The sequence below is a fragment of the Pelodiscus sinensis genome, chromosome 10, assembly GCF_052426305.1.
Source record: "Pelodiscus sinensis isolate ZL-2025 chromosome 10, ASM5242630v1, whole genome shotgun sequence".
Classification (NCBI taxonomy): Eukaryota; Metazoa; Chordata; order Testudines; family Trionychidae; genus Pelodiscus; species Pelodiscus sinensis.
Genome location: NC_143061.1, coordinates 25,351,716 through 25,374,035, shown reverse-complemented (window position 1 = coordinate 25,374,035; position 22,320 = coordinate 25,351,716). Strand labels below are relative to the sequence as shown.

Below are 22,320 nucleotides of genomic sequence, written 5' to 3'. Positions count from 1 at the left end.
TTGCTCGGGGTTTACACACAAGGTTGGTGGACATAAGTGGTAGTATTGACATGGCCTATGTCAATCCCACCACATCTCCTCTGCACTAAAATGTGTGCACACTCCTGCAGTCTCTAGTGGAGAGTGTGCAAATATTTATTTAAAACACATGCTATGTCACACAAACTATCCTGCTGCTCCCGTCAGTGGACACTGGGACCAACAAAAGGTCAGAGAATGAGTCAGTCAGTGTTTCTGCAGTGGCAGACCAGTTTATGTGATGTACTTATGCTGGGTTCATAATTCAGATGTGCAGATAGAGGATGGCAGAAGCTGAGTAGGTGAAAATGTCTCAACTAAATGGAATCAAGGCAAAAAAAAAAACCCTTCTCTCCACATAGGGAGATTTACTGAACTAGAAAAGGGGGATAATAGGTTAGATATTAGAAAAAATCTATTTCACTAGGAGGGTGGTGAAGCACTAGAATGGGTTGTCTAGGGAGGTGGTGGAATCTCCATCCCTACAGGTTTTTAAGTCTTGGCTTGACAAAGCCCTGGCTGGGTTGATTTAGTTGGGATTGGTCCTGCCTTGAGCAGAGGTCTGGACATGATGACCTCCTGAGGTCTCTTCCAGCTTTATGATTCTATGAAAAGGGTGCCTGAAAATTCTGCAGAATAAAACCACCTTGGGTCTCTGAAATATCATTTGAAAGACATTGTCACAGTAAAACCGTGACATTAGTGAGCATTCCATTAATCTGTCTAGTAAACTCTTGTATCCTCCATCATAGAACCTTTGTCTGTCCCTAGCCATTCTATTGCTAAATGTGAATATATTTCCAGTTTCAACATTATTAAAAATTACAGCATTAATAGTTTGGTTCTGCTGTCCAACAGCTGTTGCACTTTACTTGATGCCATGGAAAAAAACAAACAGTATTGGGGACTGGGTTGCACCATTTGTTTCTAGGCTTAAGAGAACCAGAAATAGTAATTTGGATTTACTTTTTAAAAATACTAGTTTAATCAGTTAATACTGCTACAGAAAATTCTTCATGGTTGGGGACCTTTATTTGTTTTTTAAGTAAAATGTATTTGAAGAAGTTAAACATTTGTGATTTTTTTTTTCTAGTCAAATTTATGTTGCTTATCAGAATGGAAAAGTGGACCAAGCGCTGTCTCTGGGTTTTTTGCTCTGTTGGCTTGGAGGGGACCTTACAAATTTGATAGGCTGTTATTTAACAAATCAACTGCCAGTTCAGGTAATCAGTTTTTCTATATATGATTTATTATTTTGAAAATGTCTTTTTAACTGTTGCAGAGAGAGACAAATACTAGAAAAGGAAACTGTCACTAAATGTGATCTCTTCACCTCCTCATTGCCCTTTTATAAATTTGTATTGTGTGGCTTTGTATACCATGCGAGTGATTCTGTGTCACCACTAGTTCCTTTTATACCCTTACTTCTTACCATTTCACATGGGTTAAGCATTTAAGTAGACTAAATGGGCTTTAAGTGGGAATTTTCCAGTTTACTTTCAGACAAGATACATTTCCCTAATAAGTCAGGTTGGGAGTGAGTGAAGTCAATTAACTTTTTGCAGCATAGCAACAAAATTAGATTGTTTTAGAATAATACAAATGTGGGACTAGAAAGGACCTTGAGAGATTATCTAGTCCATTCCCCAACCAGCACCAACTATATCTTGATGTTCCCTGACATGTGTTTGTCTAACTGGTTCTTGAAAACCTTGATGAGGATTCAACAACCTCCCTGGGTTACCTATTCCAATCCTTACAGTTAGAAATAATTTCCTAACATCTAACCTATATCACCTTTGCTGCAGATTAAGCCAATTATTTCTAGTCCTTCCTTCAGAGGACATGGAGAATAATTTATCACAATCCTCTAACAACTCTTAACATATTTGAAGACTTGCCTGGTCCCCCACAGACTTCTTTTTTTAAGATTAAACATATCCAGCTTTTTTAACCTTTCCTTATAGGTCAGACTTAATTTCTGCCTTTATTGATTTACCTTTCCCTTCTTGGTTTAAAAAAGGCATACTTCATAACCTGGAAGACTGTCACAAGCCATATGGGAGACCAGGATTGGGTAGAGACTAATTTCAGTACATAACACAGTTCTGCAGCTTTAAGGCAGCATTATCCATTCTATCTCCCCAGCTGTGAAATAGCAGGAAAAAAGCCATACCTTTTTAGTATGGGGGAGGCAGTGATCATGCACACTGCCTTCTTAATTGAATGCTGGGTGCTCAGGAAGAGAAGACACACATCTCTGGGCAAGTGAAGGGATTTAGCATCTACCCCAGACAGGGATTGTGCCATATACCTTAAAATCTATTTAATCTTTGCTGTTGTAGCTAGAGATGTGAATGGGTAACCAGTTAACAGGTTATTTGGTAAGCATCACCCTTAACTGGCGACGCTGACCTGATAAAGGTTAACCAGTACCCAGGAGCAGCCCCCACCATGTGGGGAGGGCTTCGACAATCCTTCTGGGCACTGCAAAGGGCTGCCAGCTTCTGGGGACAGCTCCATGCAGGGCTGGTGGCTGGCAGAGTCTATCCACTTTCCCTTCCCCCAGGCTGTAGTGCCCCCTCCTCCCGTGCCACAGGCAGGGCAGGAGCGGCTCCCTTGCCCACCCCTTCTAATCGGTTAACCAATTGAGCAGGATTTTACATCCCCTAGTTGCAGCAGTAGTTCGACTGTGTAGCTCAAGCTCTATAGTGCCTTAGATCTAAGGACCAAGAATTTGCCTTACTGTAAATACATATTACACTATACTACAGCAATTTAACTTGGTTTGTATCCTAACCAGCTTTTTTTGGAAGTTTGGCATGTATAATCTCTGTGTTCTCTACATCCTGTAAATCATTTCCTTAAAGACAGTCCTGTTTTTGTTTAATATATAAGCAGCTGCATCTTGTGATTTCTTTCAGATTGTCACTGCCATCTTTTATGTTAACATGGACATAATTGTGATCTCACAGTTTGCCTACTATAAGCTCAAAAATCAGAAGGTGACAAAATGTAAGATTTTCAACAATTAATTCACTGCCTCATTATGAAGTGGAGTACTCTGATATTCTTTTCTTCATCTTTTAGGTATGAGTTTTCAGAATGGTCTGAAAGGAGGTGAGCTCTAGGGATGTTAAAAAGTGGGTAATTGTGTAACCAATGAAAATCTCAGCAGTTACACGCACCTGCAGCATGGGGCAACAGCAGACTCCGCAGGAGCCAGTGCACAAGGGAAGCTGACTTTTAAGCAGGCTTATGGTGTGTACCAGCTCCCAGCCCAACTCCTGGGGAGTTGGCTGCCGCCCTGTACTATTGCCTCTGATACAGAAGGGTATAACCATTAACAATAATCATTAAGCCCAGGCTTATTGTTTAACCATTTAAACAAACCTAGTGAGCACCCAAATCCCAGTTACAGTTTTGTTAGGGTCCTATGAAAATCCCATTCTTTCTCCTTAGGGCCTGTCTTGCTTTTTTTTTTTTTTTTTTTTTTTTTTTTTTTTTTTTTTGCAGAGTTATTTATATTTGCAGGAAATTCAACTAGTCCTAATCAAAATTTGTTACACATTCTAAGTTAGCAAAAGATTAATGGCTATGAGTATTTTCTGTGTAAGATTGTCACTTTACATAGGTGTTTAAAAATGCAATAATTTTGAAGTACATAGTTGCACACTTTAGTTTATTCCTTAGTTTTACTGCCTACATTCAGCTATCTAAGCACATGTAGAAGAAGATTGAAAGCATAAATTTCTTTCTTTTAGGTTCTGTCTAATTACTTTCCCTGATTTTGGACTTTTTATTATATATTTGCTAACTGCATAAAGTATTTCGACATTTTCATGTGTTTTCTGTAACTATACATTGTCAAAAAGACCCTATGCAAAAGGAATGAAATTACTTGCATTGCTTCATAAAATCTTGCCAGGAATTATAGTGTTTAATCTTAGAAAAATTTTCAGTCTGCCATTTATATTATAATCAGTGTTCTCTCTAACCTGTGGGGCAGCACAGTTTAACAGGTGATTAATCAGTCCCACCCAGTCAGTCAGCTCCATTCATGAAGCCTTGAGCCTCTGACTAGGCGGGGCTGATTAATTACCTGTGAAGCTGGACAGTGGCAATCAAAGTTCTGTTCAAATGATAAAAGCTTAGGAAGAAGACTAACATACCTGACCATATCAGTTGGATCATTTTAAAGTCAAAATATTAAAACTAAAGGTCTAACAAAGGTAATAAAAAACAAGAGTTAAAAACTTAGACATACCCAGCTGAATAAAGAATCAGTTGCAGACATAGATCTGCTCTTAAATCCATGCAATATCTAACCACATCAAGTTTAAGATTACATGGCGTGTTCTTAGCTCTGAGTTTCCTTGTTTATATCCACAGTCCCAGCTGCTGTGCCTCTTTCCAGTCACACTCATGCCTAACTAGAAATTGAAGGGTAGTTCTGAGGTTAAGGAGTCACTTCCCAGTTCTACCTCTGACTCTTGTGTAACCATGGAAAAGACATTTATGCCCAGATTTTTAAAGGTATTTCGGTAGTGATGTATTCAGTATTGCAATCTCTAACTAATTTATGAGATTATTTCATTTTCAAAAAGGATATAGAAGCCTAAATCCCATTAGCAGTCAGTAGGAGCGTAGCATCAGCTAAATATTTTTTAAAATCTGGGCCTAAGTCTTTGCATTTCAGATCCCCATCTGTTAAATGGTGATATTAATATGTCCTTTGTCTTGACTGTTTAGACAGCAAATTTACAGGACAGGGACTTTCTCTTGTTGTTTATCAGTACAACTTTTAGCACAGTGCAGTGCTGATTTCATCTTGAGCCTGTAGGCACTCCTGTATCCTAATATAGAAGTTACCTTATCTACTGAATTATTTATACTATTTTCTGTTTTGAAATCCTTTTATAGGTGACTATTTAACCCCAATCCAGCAAGTTACATAAGTGTATGCTTAACTTTAAGCATGAGTAGTCCCGTGGATCTGAGTGGGACCACTCACATGCTTAGTTAATCATGTACTTAAATTGCATTGCTGGTAGGCCTGCATTAACAGCAGAGCCTTTAGGACACCTATGACATTTCCATTCCAAATGTCTTTGTATTTGGGGCGTTTAGTCAACATTTGTGGAAAGACAGTGTTGTATTCTGTTCTATTGTACTTAGCAGCATATTGCTTACCATGCTAGCTTACACCTAAATGTGTTAATGCAGTGTTTTTTAAACTGTGTTCCGTGGCAGACCGGTGTGCCGCAAGGCAGTCAGAGATGTGCCGTGGAGAACAACATAATTCAAAATGGCCACCCTTAAAGGCACAGGCAACCTATTTTTTCCCCCCTCAACAAAAAAATCCTTGCTGTTCCTCATTTAAAAAAAAATTGTTTGGTGTTCCTCGGTCTTAAAAAGTTTAAGAAATGTGTGTTAATGGGAGCTAGTTTAAAAAGTGGATTGAATGTGAAACTTCATGTATTATTGTTTATAACTCTATACACTAAATTATGAACAGATACCAATGTTACTAGCCATCAAGTAATTTATCAGCTAACTCGTTGTGTTTTATTGTAGGCAGCATAAGCCTGAAGAATTTCTGTGTAGTCTGGGTCCTGATGTGTATAACATTGTGTGTAATTTTACCCAGTAAGCTACTACTACGAAATCAAGACCAGAGTACTGTACTTGAAGCTAACAAGGTGGTTTGTTTTTTGGTTAATCTCCTTCCCCCCAAAAAAATGACTATAGATAAAACGTTGGTGAGCGTTATAAATATGCTTTGTAGGAATTTGTATGATGATCCTAAATGCCTTAGAATTTGTGTGTGTGTGGTATTATGAGTATTTGTTTGAAAAATGCATTCCAAACCCCCACCCTAGAAATACGGAAGTTGCCTAAAAACAGCTATGGAGATGGCTGGCAGTTCAGTCTTCCTGTCATGGTATTGACATCAGACTATATTTCCAGCTGGCATTATTAAAATACAGCTACTTAAGCATGACACAGCTTTCCAATTCATGAGTGGAAATTCTGAAATTATAATTATATAGTTCGAGTGGGGAAACTAACATAATTCCTGTTGAAAATAATGTAAATGCATTGTGTGTCCACAGTATGCTATGCCTTTTCACTGACTTTTGCTGTAGTTCTTAATAGACTTTAATCACCAAGTTCAGCTCTTTCACTATTAAGAATAGATGCATTTTGCATTAATATTTAGCATTAAATCCCAACTGTGATTTAGCATTAAATCCCAATCAAATTCCACTAATTTGATTTGAGTGTGCACTACAACTACACTGAGGTAAAGCTATGCTTTCTAGCACTCACCTCTTTGGCCATTTACAACAGCATTTAACACACACGCGCACACACACACATCCAATCCCTGGTACTGGTTGCCCATTAACATCCCTACCTTGAATTGCTTTGAAGTAAGTACTGGTTCAGTCCCTTTCAAGAAATGCAGTTAAAAACCCTTGAAACATTTGAAAGCATTTTAAATCAAAATCTTATTGTGCTTTTGTTGGCTTTTCAGAACACTCTTGGTATGATTGAGATGTCAGGCTTCATTTGTGGCTACATATCTTGCATGTTTTACTTGGGATCTAGGTTACCTCAGCTGTATAAAAACGTAAGTATATTTTTGTGAGAGTTCACTTAAATTGCATTGTGCTGCCTGTTTTATACACTGGAATCTTCCTCTCACTGAACACAAACTTCTATTTGAAATCTGTACTTTGCATTTGGGACCATCTGAAATGGGAACAGGCAAGGAAGAAAACTGTTCCCTCCCTCCCATCAGGAGAAAGATGAAGATTCCAGGGAAATGAACAGCTTTCACAGAGGACAAGAGAAGTATATCAGGATTTGTAAGGTTGGGGCATAGCCCTGTATTGCACATGAAAAACAAACATGCAGTTTATTTTTCTTGATTGGCCAGTGTTCTCTCTTAAATATACAACATAAAAAGTTTTCTATAAAACTGTGAGTTTAAAACCTAATCTGCTATGACTTCAAAGATGCCATTGGTGATTTCATAACATACTTACTGTCCACGAATGAAAGATTTTAAATATGTAGAGAACATCAGGCATTGGAATGAGCTTTGATCTTTAAGTTGGCATAATGCACTGCAGTGTATTTTCAATCCACCAGGCGCCTCTGAAATAGGATGATAAAGTATTTTAAAATGGCTCCACTGGAAACAGCAAAGGAGTAACAGATTTCTGAAGAAATAAACAGTAATATTTTGTAATGGGCTAGAGTCTCTTTCTGCTCTGCAGCTGCAGGAGTTAACATATATTACTTCCCAGAATTATGCACATTACTATGGATGTAGATTATTCTGCTGCAGAAATAGATCTAAACGAGGCAGAAGCATTAGAAACATACGTGTTTTCAAGCTGGAAACGAATAAGTGTTTGAATTTCTGAAGTCATGTTAAAAAGTAAAATAACTCGAAAATATCCATAACTGAATAGTCATTCTCGGAGAGTGCAGGCTGAACATCTCTCGTCTGGGACTCTCTGGTCCTGGAACATCCATGGTCCGTCCAGTAGGTGGCCAGGAGTGGAACGGGAAGCTGGCAGCCATGATGGGAGCTGAAAACCTCGAGCCAGGGCTGGCAGTGGAGTCAGCCTCAGGGCAGGGAGCCTGGTGGCTGGGGCCAGACTCAGCATCGCAGCCCCTTAGGGGCAGGGAGCACAGTTTCACAACCCCGTTGGGGCAGGAAGCCTGGAAGCCAGACCCAACATTGCAGCCCCATTAGGGGCAGGGAGCCCAGCAGCTAAGGCCAGCATCACAGCAGCAGCAGCCAGGGACAGCATTGCAGCCCACCCAGGGGTGTGGGCCAGGAATAGACCCTGCAAGGCAGACCCACCAGAGCTGGCAGCCTGGGGATAGGGAGCACGGCGGCCAGGAGGAGCATGAGGCATGACTAGGGACCAGGCTGGCAACCATGCTGGGAGGGGGCATGGAGCTCTGAGGAGAGTCTGGCCAGATCTGCTGATGGACCCCAGGAGAGACCCGAAGTCCCATCAGCAAAGAGGCCGGAATTGACCTCTTCTGGTCTGGCAAAATCCCTTGTTCGGGACTGGTCAGTTCCCAAGATTGCTAGACCCAGAAGGTCCAACCTGTAGTTATCAGTGGTTCATAGTCATGGTGGAAGGGCATAACAAGTGGGGTTCTGCAGGGATCAGTTTTGGGACCAGTTCTGTTCAGTATCTTCAACGATAGAGGTAATGACATAAAGAATACTCTTATGCAGCTTGCTGCTGATACCAAGCTGGAAGAGGTTGCAGATGCTTTGGAGCAATGTTTCTCAACCTTTTTTTTTTATATATAAAGTACCCCCTTTTAAAAATATATATATAAGTACCCCCAGCACCTACAGTTTTCAGACACACACAAAATTTTCGTACTGTTGCAACACATTTGTTTAAACATCTTAATCGTAGCCAGGCCGGCGATGAAATTTTTGGGTGTATAAAGTACAAAAATAATAAAACGCTGTAAAACTTAAAACACAAATTCAGTTTTCTCCAAATTTTAGTTGTGTTGACGTATCCCCAATCTTCTCTCGAATACCCCTAAGGATACTCGTACCACTGATTAAGAAACCCTGCTTTGGAGGATAGGATAATAATTCAAAACAATCTAGACAAACTTGAGAAATGGTCAATGGTAAATAAGAAATGCAGTAAGGACAAATGCAAAATACTCGATTTAGGAAAGAACAATCTGTTTCACACATACAGACTGGGAAGTGATAGTCTAGGAAGGAGTATTGCAAAAAGGGATCTAAGGGTCATAGTGGACCACAAGCTAAATATGAGTCAACAATGTGACACTTGCAAAAAAAACCAAACATGTTGTAAGCAAGACTCAAGAAATAATTCTTACACTGTATTCTGCACTGATTAGGCCTCCATTAGAGTATTGTGTTCAATTCTGGGCACCACATTTCAGGGAAGATTTGGAGAAGATCCAGAGAAGAGGAACACAAATGATTAAAGGTCTAGAAAACATGACCTGTGAGGAAAGGTCGAAAGAACTGAAGTTTTTTTACTCTGGAAAAGAGAAGGCTGAGAGGGGACATGATAGCATCTTTCAAGTACCTAAAAGGGTGTTGCAAGGCGGAGGGAGAAAAATTATTCTCCTTAACCCAGCGTTTCTCAAACTGTGGGTCTTGTCCCCCCGGAGGGTCACGAGCAACTTAAGAGGGGGGTCGCAAACAACTTAGAAAGGGTCGCGAGCAACTGACAGGGTGGTTGCAGCAAAGGAGAGGGAGGTCGTATCACAAGTTTGAGAACCCCTGCCTTAACCCATGACAATAGGACAGGAAGCAATGCGCTTAAGCAAGGGAGGTTTAGGTTGGACATTAGGAAAAATGTCCTGTCAGAGTGATTAAGCACTGCAATAAATTGCTTAGGGAGGTTGTGGAATCTCCATCATTGGCGATACTTAAGAGCAGGTTAGATAAACATCTGTCAGGGTTGATTTAAATGGTGCTTGGTTCTTCCATGAGTCCCAGGGCCTGGAATTGATGACCACTTGAGGTCCCGTCCAGTTCTAGTAGTCTATGGTCACTGTAACATAGGTGAAATCTTTTTTCTCCCCTATCAATGTTTTTTTTAAATTATTTGTAGTTCCAAAGAAGATCCACAGAAGGTACATCTTATCTGCTGTTTGCATTAGCCATGATGGGAAACTGTACTTATGGACTGAGCCTTGTTTTAAAGATGCCTGCAGCTGAATCTCTCAGAAACCTCTACTTTATGCATCATCTTCCATGGCTCATTGGGAGCTTTGGAGTTCTGTTTCTAGATATTTTTGTATCCTTTTCCAGTTAGAGCAAGAGTTTCTGAACAGTGTATTTATTAATATTGGACGGTAACTTGAGATTGAGTTGAAATTTTGCATGGCTGGCATTCTGTATGTAAATGATTGTGAAATGTTTTTTTTAAATGCCCTGTTTTAGAAAATGGCCAATACATTTGAATAGGGTTTCCAAATTAAAGCTGCACTGGATGGCTTTATTATTTGTAATCAGTACATAGATGTACCATATTTTCATTTTTAGGTATGTACTGTGTTCCTCCCATTTATGCATGGTTAATGCATGTTTAATACCTGAAAAGCTCTCTCAAATTATTTCCAAATTTACATAGTAGATTATAACTGAAACTGGCCCATTTTTAAAGATATCTTAAATTGCATCATTGCCAGTCTTATCTAGTGGTCATGGACAAACATGAAGCATATTAAGAAATGTTTTCAAAACATATGTAGTGAACATACACTGCAGTTACCCATAAAACTCGGTGCATCACCATGGGTACAAACATATGCATCTATGAATTTAAGTGATTGAGGATTATACACAGCAGCACATATTACAGCATAGGTTAGTATGCCAGAAGGAGCATGTATTCTGTAACTGGCAGAAGGAGCTATAGAACTGTAGTATAAGTTTGGATACACTGAGACTTTCCCTGTTTAATATTAGATGAAAGAGTCTATGAATTATAGGCTACTACAGAGATCAGAATAGCTGAGTTAACAAATAGAGAATTACAAACCATCTGATCATATGGAACCCAGAGCCTGGATTTTCCAGCTTTCAATTCCACTAAGCATTTGCATTAAGAGAAGATATTCCTGACATGTCCACTTTGAGAACTTCAAGTCAGTAGTTAAAACTAACAAGAGCAAATATTGTATCCCTCTTCAAGCGTAAAGTTGAGGTAGAGTGAAAAAAAGTCCCAGAACTGTTTTAAAGCATATAAATAGTTCAGTTGTTAAAACTTCAGATTGACTAACTCATTCTTTCACTTAGGATAGTATCTGAAGACATGAAATTCAAAAAAAGGTCATTTACTACATGAACGCTCAAGTTCACTACAGTGTTAATACAGTACTGAAGATAAATGCCAATTTTGAAATTAAAGATATAGTTTTATTATTAATAACGTATCTCTAGCATGAGCAGACTTATAAAAAGCTAAGTATCAGGTACTTAGAATACTTAAGAGCCCACTCTTTTGGCCTCATTTACCAGGGACACTCAATAATTGACTATTTTTTTCCTCCATTTTTTCCCCTTCCCTTTCCCTCTCTTTCTCTGCTATTTATTTGTTACCTGGTCCCCTTAGCCCCATTCATCTGAAGAAGTGGGTTGTGCTATGAAAGCTTATGATACAATCTCCATTTTTTGTTAGTCTCTAAGGTGCTGAAAAACTATTCACTGTTTTAATTTTTTTCAGTTACAGTCTTAACGCAACTACCTCTCTGCAGCTTTTATACATTTCATGGCTTTTTGCCCTGGTTTGAACTCTCTAGGCTTGTACTTACAAAAAAGAAAATCAGAATTCAGTGCTGATTACATTGCCAGAACACTACTTGCATATTTGTACATTCCCTTCCATGATGTATTCCTTTGAGGAACTCTGATATTGGCCACAAACTGCCCAGAATCACAATGCCTATGTGCACATGACATTCATTTCTCAGTTTTGACTTGATTAGAGTCTGAATCCAATCCTACTATTAGTCCTCCAGTTCAAACTGTATTGAAAACAGATGCTTCCAACTTGGTTTGGGGAACTTAAAGAAACTGTAATCAGTAGAAAAGGAGAAATAAAAGCAGATCCCCTGCCTAGAGAAGTCCTCAAGATATAGAAATAAGTGCTTTACAAGTTTCATTACTGTTTCTTGCAAAAAATTCTCAGAAAACTCACACCCCAAATTACAGTCATGAGAAAATCAGAAAGTGGTAAGCAGGACCTTGATTATTGGGAACAGAAGGAATCAGAATAGAAAGCTCCCGATCTTTAGAAGAGAAGAGGTGTTTAATTTGTGGATAATCACTCCCTTTGAGTGACTAACTTCCTTCTTTGGTAGGTAAGTTCTGAGAACATCCAGAGTTATATTAGATGGGATAGAAAGCAGAATGCAGCTAGGAAAAAAACAACCGGCAAGTGACTGGGATAGGAATAGGTTTCTCCATAACTGCCTACGATAGGATTTCTGCACAAATGTCTGTTGCAATGGCAGCCCTGGCTAGTCCCTAGATTGAAATGGCTGGGATAGAGCATTCTCAGTAGATCAACTGGGATTCTGGAACTTTCTTCTCCATAGTCCAGGTTTGTTTCATCTTTAGGTATCATTGGAAGACCCAAGACTGTTGGCTTTTGGTTGAGATGTAGGGTTGTGTAGGTAAGAGTTTTGCTGAATGCTTCAACATAAAGTACTATAAAATGCCAAATATTAGAGCAGCTCATGCCCTACTTGTCCCTCAAACACATGGACACAGCTTTCATTGCTTTCTCTGGAGATTGAACTCAGTGAGAGTTGCACCCATATGAGTGAAGGACAGAATTGGGCCGTTAAGTTTCCATCTTGAAACCTTCAAACTAGCTCCATTTGAACCTTTGTGTCCTTATCGGTAAGCTGAATCCTGAAAACATTGCCTACTGCATAGATTAGACAGATCCCAGTACCGAGATTCTGTCCCCCCCTCTCTGTTTTATTTGACATGCAATATGTTAGGTCCAGCAAACTACATTGAAATGCGGCATAGTTAGTTCCAGATTACATTGTTACTAGAGAGCCAAAAAAACCCATAGTCAGCCAGCGCTAAATAACAATAGCCAGAGTCTTAACAGTCTTGCTTCTTGTGATTTGCTGGGCAACCATTTGGAATTCATTATATGCTTTTACAAAACATGATTGTGTAGTAATTTAATTATATCATGCTGAGAATTTAAGCTTGACTTGACCATTCAGCCAGGGCAGTTTCCTAGATGAGCATACAACTTTCTCCCTCTCTCAGCATTTGTTTTTCTCAGCATGGTTTCATGCATCACTTATTGCACATTAATATTTTATAAACTTAGAAAAGAAATGTTGACCGAATGTTGACAGTGGCAGTTTTTAATTTTATTCCTTAAATCTCTATTAATGAAAACACATGTTGGAAATACTCATCTAGAATTGCATATTGCAAATTATTTGCAATTGGTTCTTAAGCTCGTTAAGTAAAACAGACCACCAGACAGGCAATGGTCATGGGCTAAGAATGATACAGTAGATTTCCAATAATCCAGAACCTATGGGACCTAGGTAGTGCCAGATTATCAAATATGCTGGACTATCAGGAGGTACTATAAGATGGTTATATATATATATATACTGTATACATTATATACTGTATATAAAGTGTTCTTAACCCTTTTTATTGTACATACTATATACAGTATACTGTAAATTTTAGTTTTAAGCCTTTTTTACCCTTTTTGCTCAGTTCAGCTGCTGCCGCTGTTACCTTGTGACTCATTTTTTGCTGAAGCTCACTCACTAGGCTCTTGCCATTTTGATGCCGGACTATTGGAGTTTTCCTGTAGTTGGTCTTTACATGCAGGAGATCCACATTTGTCCCAACTCCCAGATACACAGCCTGACTTCAGTGGAATAGCACCTTAGTCACACTGGTAGAAAGACAGAGTCCTACAAGAGCTCCTAGTATTTTTTTCAAGAGATGAAGGCACTCAGCACCCTCAGAAGATGCTCAGTATCTTGCAGGATGAGGTTCTTTCAAATTCCTGGTCTCTTAGTTTTCTGACCTATAGTAGCTAAAAGTGCTGTGCAGCTAACTTGCTCAGCTCTAAGTAGGAAGAGAACCCCATGTTAATACAGATTTAAATAAGAGTGCATATCTACTATCACTGAAGGAAATCTTGACTAGTCTTTAGCTGCGAGAGATCCCAGAGGTGGAGGTATTATAAAGCTATGAGAAAGCAAGGTGATTCATAGGGCTGTAGCTAGCATGTAGAGAATTGACTCTCTACTCACCTGCACCTTCCAGCAAGCTTCTACAGGAATGACTTTTCTTGAAATAATGGCAAGCTTTAGCTTCAAACAATTTAAAATGTTGCTAGCAGAGATCTTATGTTCCAGGATTCCTCACAGAGCAATGCTGTTTCATTTGTAAAAAGGGATTCACAGAATAGTGGTAGTATGCCACAGTCTGACCTAAAGCTGTGTGAATAAGGGCATGAATTGTATTGTGTGTGAAAATGCCCAGTAAACACCCATTTTCTATATTTTATGCCGCCTTTCATGCAGGTCCCTATCATGAAGCTTCCTTCCTGATCCCATCCACTTCTCCAAAGCCCATTCAGGGTTGGATATAAACACTAACAGTAGTTTGGTCTAATACATTGTTTTCAACCTGTGGTTTGCAGACCCCTGGAGGGGCCACAGACTAAGATTTCCAGGGGTGGGTCACACCTCCATTTGAAATTGTTTTAGGGTACTTACATGAAAAAAGGCTGAAAACCATTGACCTGGTTGATGAGACACTGGCTGGGGGTTGTAAGCCTCATTTCACGAGGCATAAAGGATCTGACGACAAAGGGTCGGCTAATCCCCATCTAGACAACCGCACTGTGCCGACAATCAGCTGATCGGCACAGTGCGACGGCCATTTTGATGTAAATGAAGTGTCAATTATTTAAATCGCTGCTTCATGTCCCTTTGCCGAGTACACTCATCTACATGGCTTCTTTAATGGAGCCATGTAGTCTAGACACACCCTTATACAGTAGTTCTACTTCTTTACCATGCTAAGAAATGAGTGGTTTTGATGAGCAAATTTTTATGTATTGGGTTAGAGTCTACGCTACACTTCCAGGAGGCACAGCACAAAAATGGGGTACAGAGGATCGGGGCAAAGGCATCTTTAAGTAGGCTCTGTGCCCCTCAGATTCTGGGCATGGCTGGGGATCAGAAGAGCTGCTACAATAAATTGGAGTAGTTCCCCCCCTCCCTCCCCCCGCCCATGGACTGCTCTCATTTATGGTAGGCTCTGTTCATCTGCTTAGGGATGCTTTACTGCCCCAAATAGGCCAGGTTCAAAGAATTGTGGCCATTCTCCCTCATGCCTCTGAAATGCTTCTCTGGTTCCAACCCCAGCATAGCCCTCTGCTTGGTACATTGTAGGACAATGTCAATCATACACTGTTCCTGTTCTGGGGCTTTCACCTGAGAGTCATTGTGGCTTCTTTATATCCCCTGAAAGTCACTAGAGTAGCGAATATAGGGGTCATAATGAGGGCCAGGATCTGACCTAGTGTGTACAAGTAATTCCTCATTTAAGACTATAGATACGTTTCTGAAAATGTTCATGCTAAGCGAAAAAGTGCTATGTGGGGTCAATTTTTCCCATTAAAAAATGGAAAAGGTGGGGGTTGCATTTCAGGTGGTGGCAGCAGAGTCAATTTTTTGTTGGTGCTCAGTCATCAATGTCAATATTAGATATCTAGCAACACAAGTCGCCGCAGTTTGTTAAACGCAAAGATAAACGTGGGTGAGCAGAGGAGCTCTGTACCATGTGTATTCATCCACTCATGCGTATTACCACTGTTTTCACCAACTTATACCGCCACAAAAAGTAGTCCGCCACTTGATTATTTTTGTGTTATTTCAGGGATGGTCATGTTATTCGAAAAAAGTTCCCTAAAAAAACCCATGCTATTATGAAAACATGTTAAGTGGGCACGTGTTAAACGAGTAATTACTGTATTACATGTGTATTAATTTGATTGCAATAACAGTAAATAAATAAATAAATGTGGAATTTACAATTCTAAATAGTGCCAACAAGAAATTCCCAGAACATCCATGTGGCTAAAACGAATTCATTGCCATAAGATATAATTGAGAACAAATGAGGCAGGCTTTGAAGAAGGATTATACACATGGATTTAGAAATGTCCACAGTTCAGATTAAAAATAGGGATATAAACTCATGCATTAGAGCATAAACTAGCCATTAACTAGCAGGGCTAGGAAGAAACATTATAGGCATAATAATCTTCTGCAGAGAGTTCTGAACCTCCTCTGAAGAATCAAAGTGATCACTGTCTGAGATTGGTTGCTTGGTGGACTAGACGGATGACTGATTTTCATCCTGTCTGACAATGCTGTCTTCATATCTCATGTTGTTCATTTCCTTACCCCATAATATCCAGATGACTGCACAATTTATTATGTATCGCAAGCAGACCAAGAGAAGACCCAGTTTAGTGGCATTGGAAGTGGAACCGCTGCTTGTGAATGAAGAGGATTCCTAAAGTTTCTGGCTTTATTTTTTTCAATAAAGTTTACAGTTGGAGTACTTGAAGATTTTTCACAGAATGAAGATTAAAAATGCATAGAGACCAAGCTTATTGTCAGTGTCTTGTTCTTTGTGGTATTGTGAAGATATTACAAAAGAAAATAATATTTACTGTCTGCTGTACTGTAAGTGCTAAGAAAACACACAGTCAATACATTTTCTTCTGAATTACCTCATTTTATTCTTTTTGTCTCCTGCAATGAGTTGTGTTCTATTTCTAGAGCACTCCTCACTGTAGAAGATCACATACTTTACAATATGGAATAACCTAACTCAGAAGAGTGCTGGATGATACCACTGTAATACGATGCAGATATTTCTCAAACTTAAGAAGTGACTGCAGCAAATGTAAATAAGTCCATCTGAACCTTTTTAAACCTCTCACAATCTGTTATACATATATAATTATTTAATGATAATAAATCATTAAATTCACTATTGCCAAGAGTCCTCACAGGGCATCCATATCACTTGTGGTTTTTTAAACCTCCAGAACAGGGTGGTGTATAGGCCTGGTGTGGACTCTCCTTGCAGGGCTCAATTTCATCCACCTCAAGAGGAGAAATAAGCCTTTACATTATTTTAATCCAAAGCCAAAATTCTGGATGCATAAGCACATGTAATGGATCTGTTCATTTAATTCCCATTAAAATAATTGGGAGCCTCGCAGTCCAATATAGAATTCTATGCATTTTGTTTGCTTCTTAGTGTGTGCCATTATTTTCATTAAAATATTGTTATTTAGTGCATATTGTGTGTAATGTACTTATAAAATTACTATATATCTACATTTTGCAGAACCTTCCTCTCTTTTCAGCCTTCTACATACATATGGTCTAATCATTAAGAAGTTAGAGATAAAAGACTGCCCGTATTTTTTTTTCCAAATGCAGGATAGCTGGTAGGTATGTCTTTCATTTTAATCTGAGCAATTTGTTTCTTTATATGGATTATTCAACATTTTCCTCTTATATAAATTCTGAAAACTATATTAAAAGGAATACTCAATTTGAACATAATCAGCTGCGTCTAGACTGGTGCGATCTTGCGCATATGCTTTTAACAGAAAAGTTTTTCTGTTAAAAGCATTTGCACAAGAAAGCATCTATACTGGCAGGTGCCTTTGCGCATTTTTGCGCAAGAGCATCCCGTGCCAGTATAGATGCTCTCTTGCGCAAGAAAGCCTCAATCGTCATTTTGCGCATCGGGGTTTTCTTGAGCAAGAGCTGTCTACACTGGCCTCTTGCGCAAGAACCCTTGTGCAAGAGGCGCTTATTCCTGAGCGGGAGTGTCACAGTTCTTGCGCAAGGACACTGACGATCTTACATGAGATCGTCAGTGTTCTAGCACAAGAACTTACGGCCAGTTTAGACATCTGGCAAGATTTTGCGCAAAAGCAGGCGCTTTTGCGCAAAATCTGGCCAGTCTAGACGTAGCCCTCCAGTTTAAAAAATAGTAATTTCAAGTTATTATATCTGCCCGTGAGTTCCCTTGCTAAGTTTGTAGTTTTTCATTTTCTAAATTGTAAATCCTTATCTCTACCTTAAGACACCTGTATAAAACAGGAGAAAAAATGTAAATGGGAAAACAGTCTGTACTATAAGTGCTGTCAACTGAACAGAAAAAAATAATAATAAAAAAAATACTAATCTCTGTGACCTCTCTCTGGAGTTTTAAGTATTACATCTAAAAACAAGTTAAAGATTAAATAATTTTTAAATTTAAACAATATAATTCATGATTGATATTGTAATTGGCTATTCACTGCCGCAGAGCAAGTTAAAGAAATCAGTCAGTCCACAAAACCTACTTTGAGGGTAGTATGAGAATGTAACATACTGTAGGTAGCACAAAATAGCATTGTGTATATTGTACATTGTTGCAACAGTTGTATATTGTGTAATACTCCTTGTTATACATTATTTATTGACTGGTCAATGTAATTAATATAACTTTCATAGCTATAATTCTAGGATTTGTTTTTGTAATTTTAAAGTTGCTATCACAGTTAATAAATGCTGACACTATGGCTTTGTCTACACTGCAGGGTTTTTTCCAAAGAAGGTTTTTGCTGAAGAGATCTTCCGCAAAAACTTCTTGCACAAAAGCGCATCCACACCTCAAAAGTGCATATCAAAAGCAATGTTGCACAAGAGAATGTCCACACTGCATGGACATTCTTGCGCAAGAAAGTTCTGATGGCCATTCACAGAATGGCCATCAGAGCACCTGTGCTTTTTGTGATAGGCTCTTTTTCACAAGAAACTCCCGTTGAGCATCCACACATACCTTTTTGTGCAAGAACTCTTGCACAAAAAGGAGTTGTGCCTCGCAGAAGGAGGTATACCTACACCACAAAAAGACCTCTGTTCTGTCGATGGACTGTAGATTTTGTTACACAAAAACACGCTTGAAGTGTGGACACTCTGCAGGTTTTTGCACAAAAACCTTGTAGTGTAGACATAGCCTATGTGTAAGTGGAATTATCCCAATCAGTATCTTGTAAGTGTTTTTAAGATACGTACTCTAATTATGCAAGACACTTTGGGGCTTTGTGTGGGCACCTGGGATCTGTCTGCTTCAAGACGTTTGCAGCCTCAGGCCCTTAATGTATATTTGAGAACAGTATGTAGTATACTTCCCAATTTCTGAAATTGTAGAAGGGTGAGTTAGAATTTGACCTGTCCATTTCATAAATTCAGAAACAATTTGTCTCGCTTGTAGATTTATATGCTGTATTTAAGAGATTATCCAATCTTGTTACTTTTTAATGCAGTTAACATTTGTTCTTGCATCATTGCTTCAAGGATTATATTTCCTTTTCATTACTATATGTAATCCTGTTTTGTGTTGTGTGTCCTGCGTTTATATTGCTATAGTTTATTAAACCATAGATGATACAAAATGTACAGTGATTTAGTTTAAAAATGTTGAAAGATAATTTAACATCTTAATATATAACAGTATTAAATATTGTCATTTATTGTGCGCACACACACACACACGTATATAGGACACAGTGTATCATTTTAATTGAATATTTTCTGTTCAATAAAAATAGGTGGCAAAGATTTTACTGAAATCGTGAACCAAATAAATTGTTATTTGTTATGCATTCTGGTTTTATATGGACGCTGATTATATCATTTACCCACCCTTTGGTTATTCTGTTCTCTGAGACATATCCTAACCTGATGTAAGTCAGCATAGTTCTGTTGAAATCATTGGAACATAGGGTACGTCTAGACTACAGGGTTTTGTCGACAGATGTTTTGTCGACAGATACAGTCGACAAAGCTTCTGTCGACAAAGAGCGTCTAGACTACATTCAGTTCTGTTGACAAAGCAAGCTGCTTTGTCGACAAAACCCTGTAGTCTAGACACAATCCTACATGCAATAACACCTTCTGTCGACAGAACTCTGTTGATAGAAGGCGTTATGCCTCGTAAAATGAGGTTTACCAGCGTCGACAAAACTGCTGAGTTCTGTCGACGTTATGTCAACAGAACTCAGTGGTAGTGTAGACGCAGGTATAGTTTTGTGGACAAAAGTCCACTTTTGTCGACAAAACTCTGTAGTCTAGACACACCCATACTGTAGATGAGGATTTGTCCCAGACTATTTCTTGTTGGTTAATTTGAAAGGGAGTATGTAATAACGAAAGTAACATCCTGCATAGCTACTTGGGTAAAGGAAGAAAACTGACTTAATTGCCTTGCTCTGTCCCACTAATTCTTCCCTCACACTTCTGCAAGATTAATACCATTGTTTTCTTGTTTACTGTCATGAAAACTTGATTAACTAAAGGAGGCGTCTCTAAGTCTCCCTGTACTCACTGTATCAATCTTGCCATAGGGCTTAGCTACCTAAACTAACTCTTCAGCCCAAAGAAAGCTATTCTAAATCTGAGTGACCTCAAGGTCATCTGACAGCGTTTCCAATTAGTTGGGTCAATAAAGCAGGCAGATACTGAACTGCTTCTCCTGAAGTTTATGTAGGCTGGCAAATTTTCTAAAGTTGTTTTTACACCAACTCCTAAACTGTCAAAATAGCCTAGAATAAATGGTTTAGCTATACCCATAGGAAACATCATGCAAAAGCTGCTGCTGCTTGGCTCTTTTATGATCTTCTCTCTCCCCGTTCCTGTTAAACAGTGTTTACTGTATACAACCAAATGTGGAAGCACTGAAGAAAGGAAACATAAGCGCCATCCAAAATTCTCCAAAGGGTAATGTTGTTGCTTTTGCAGCTCTCATTTCCTTAAAGATGTTATAAATCAGACAAAAAAACACAAAAGTTTGAGATTATCTTCAATTTAAATGTGAGAAAATGAAATTTTATTTTTCCATTTGTCCGATCACTACTAATTGTCCAACAGATCTTTGCTAACCTGTGTAAATTCCAAAGGGACTCACTTAAACTTCAAAACAGCAGATATCAGGAAATTTCTGGGTGTCCAATTCTGCCCTCACATCCACTGACATATTCAGGTTAACAGGAAATGAGGAAGAATTTGCCCCTCGCTGTCCAAATAAATAACAATTCTTAGTAACTGCCAGCCTTGGAAGTTTAGAAGTTTCTCAGTTCAGCAACCTTTCTTGTATGTTGTAATGTTATGGCTAGCAAACAGACAAGATTAAAAATAGTTTGAAATAATGTGAGAATGGCCATGCTCTCTTACCTGTCAGAAGCTTTGTGGGAATGGTTCTCGTTCTCTAATCACACTGGTTTATATGGTAATTATTCCCCATGTACACAATCACATATGTGTAAATTTGCAGGTTTTTTTTCCTGGTTATAAGGTACTTCTATACTTTCCTATATATTATTTTTTTCTGTATTTCATTGGGTGAGAGGAGGACGAGCCCTACCAATAAAGGCAGTAGTTTTTCCAACTTCTACTGTCATAACTGCCTGTGGGGTAAAACTGGTGAGATTTAGTAGAGCTCCTATTAGTACATAGGAAGCCTAAATGCAGAAATGCTAATATTAGAGAAATCATTGTGGTACTTATCATATATATAATGCCCAATGTCTGAGAGTCTGTAACGCTGAAATGCTGGCTGTTCCCTCTGGGCGGCGCTGTTGCCTGAAATGCTGGCTGTTCTCTCTGGGCTGTGCTGTTGCCTGAAATGCTGGCTGTTCCCCCTGGGCGGCCCGTGTTGTATGGGGAGTGTGGGGCCCAAACGGCCACTTGCTCCCCCATGGCGGCCTGTCTGAGCGGCGCAGAAGTCAGCCGAGCGCCACGGCGAGAAGGGAAGGGGGGGCGGGATGGTGTGACAGCGGCTCCAGGCCCCGCCCCCGGCCGTGAACATCACCACTCCGCCCTTCTTCGCCTCCCACCATGGCGCTTGGCTGACTTCTGCACCACATGAGAGCAAGTGGCGCAAGCGATCATTTGGGCTCCACGCTCCCCATGCAGCACGAGGAGTGCGGAGCCCAAGAGGCCATTTGGGTTCCACAGTCCCCTGAGTGAGAGGCAGGAGGGGGAGGAGAAGAGAAAGAGAGAGACAGAGAGAGAGGCAGGAGGCGTAGGAGAGCTGAGAGAGAGGAGGAGGCAGTAGGAGGCGGAGAGGGAGAGAGACTGGAAGCTCAGGAGAGAAGACTGACATGGAGGAGAGACCTGAAAATCCCATCTTATGATGGACTAATTGGCTAGTTCATAAAGAATGACTCTAACTACCTTATAGATAGATCAGTGGTATGTAACATACAGCCAACCCACCTGGCTACCCTTCCTACTCATTCTTAAGCAACTAGCCAATTAGCCCATCATAAGACGGGATTTTCAGATCTTCTCTCCTGAGCTCTCTCCCTCCGTGTCGGTGACTTACACAGCCAGGGGATGGGGCTGTGTATGTCACTGCCCCCCCTCCCTCTCCCCCATGGTGGCCCAGCTGAGAGGCGCAGCACTCAGCACCACGGTGAGTGGGGAAGGGGGGGCGGTGATGTACACGGCTAGGCCCTCTGGCCGAGTATGTCAGCACCCCGCCCCCCTTCCCCTCTCACCAGGGCCCAGCTGAGTGGCGCAGCGCGAGCGATGCTCAGCTAGGCCCCGGCAGGGGAGCAAGCGGCCGTTTGGGGTATGCATGGGGAGTGCGGACCCCAAATGACCGCT

At 39.8% G+C, this 22,320-nt stretch overlaps 1 protein-coding gene across 15 annotated transcripts in view; it reads left to right on the top strand.

The window, feature by feature from the left end:
- SLC66A1L (solute carrier family 66 member 1 like) overlaps positions 1-19,316 on the top strand; it is a 40,263-nt gene extending 20,947 nt beyond the window's left edge. For 12 of the 15 annotated variants that reach the window (XM_089780807.1, XM_089780810.1, XM_075937784.2 and 9 more), the window contains 7 exons: positions 1,112-1,241; positions 2,943-3,033; positions 3,109-3,138; positions 5,596-5,720; positions 6,560-6,655; positions 9,672-9,857; positions 16,056-19,316. In XM_089780807.1, the coding sequence (XP_089636933.1) occupies positions 1,112-1,241; positions 2,943-3,033; positions 3,109-3,138; positions 5,596-5,720; positions 6,560-6,655; positions 9,672-9,857; positions 16,056-16,157 (760 nt within the window). In that variant the 3' untranslated portion in view covers positions 16,158-19,316. Of the gene's footprint in view, positions 1-1,111; positions 1,242-2,942; positions 3,034-3,108; positions 3,139-5,595; positions 5,721-6,559; positions 6,656-6,792; positions 7,250-9,671; positions 9,858-16,055 lie in introns of those variants that run through there. The other 3 variants (XM_075937792.2, XM_006123460.3, XM_089780811.1) reach the window with 2 other exon arrangements.
- Positions 19,317-22,320: the final 3,004 nt, after the last annotated feature.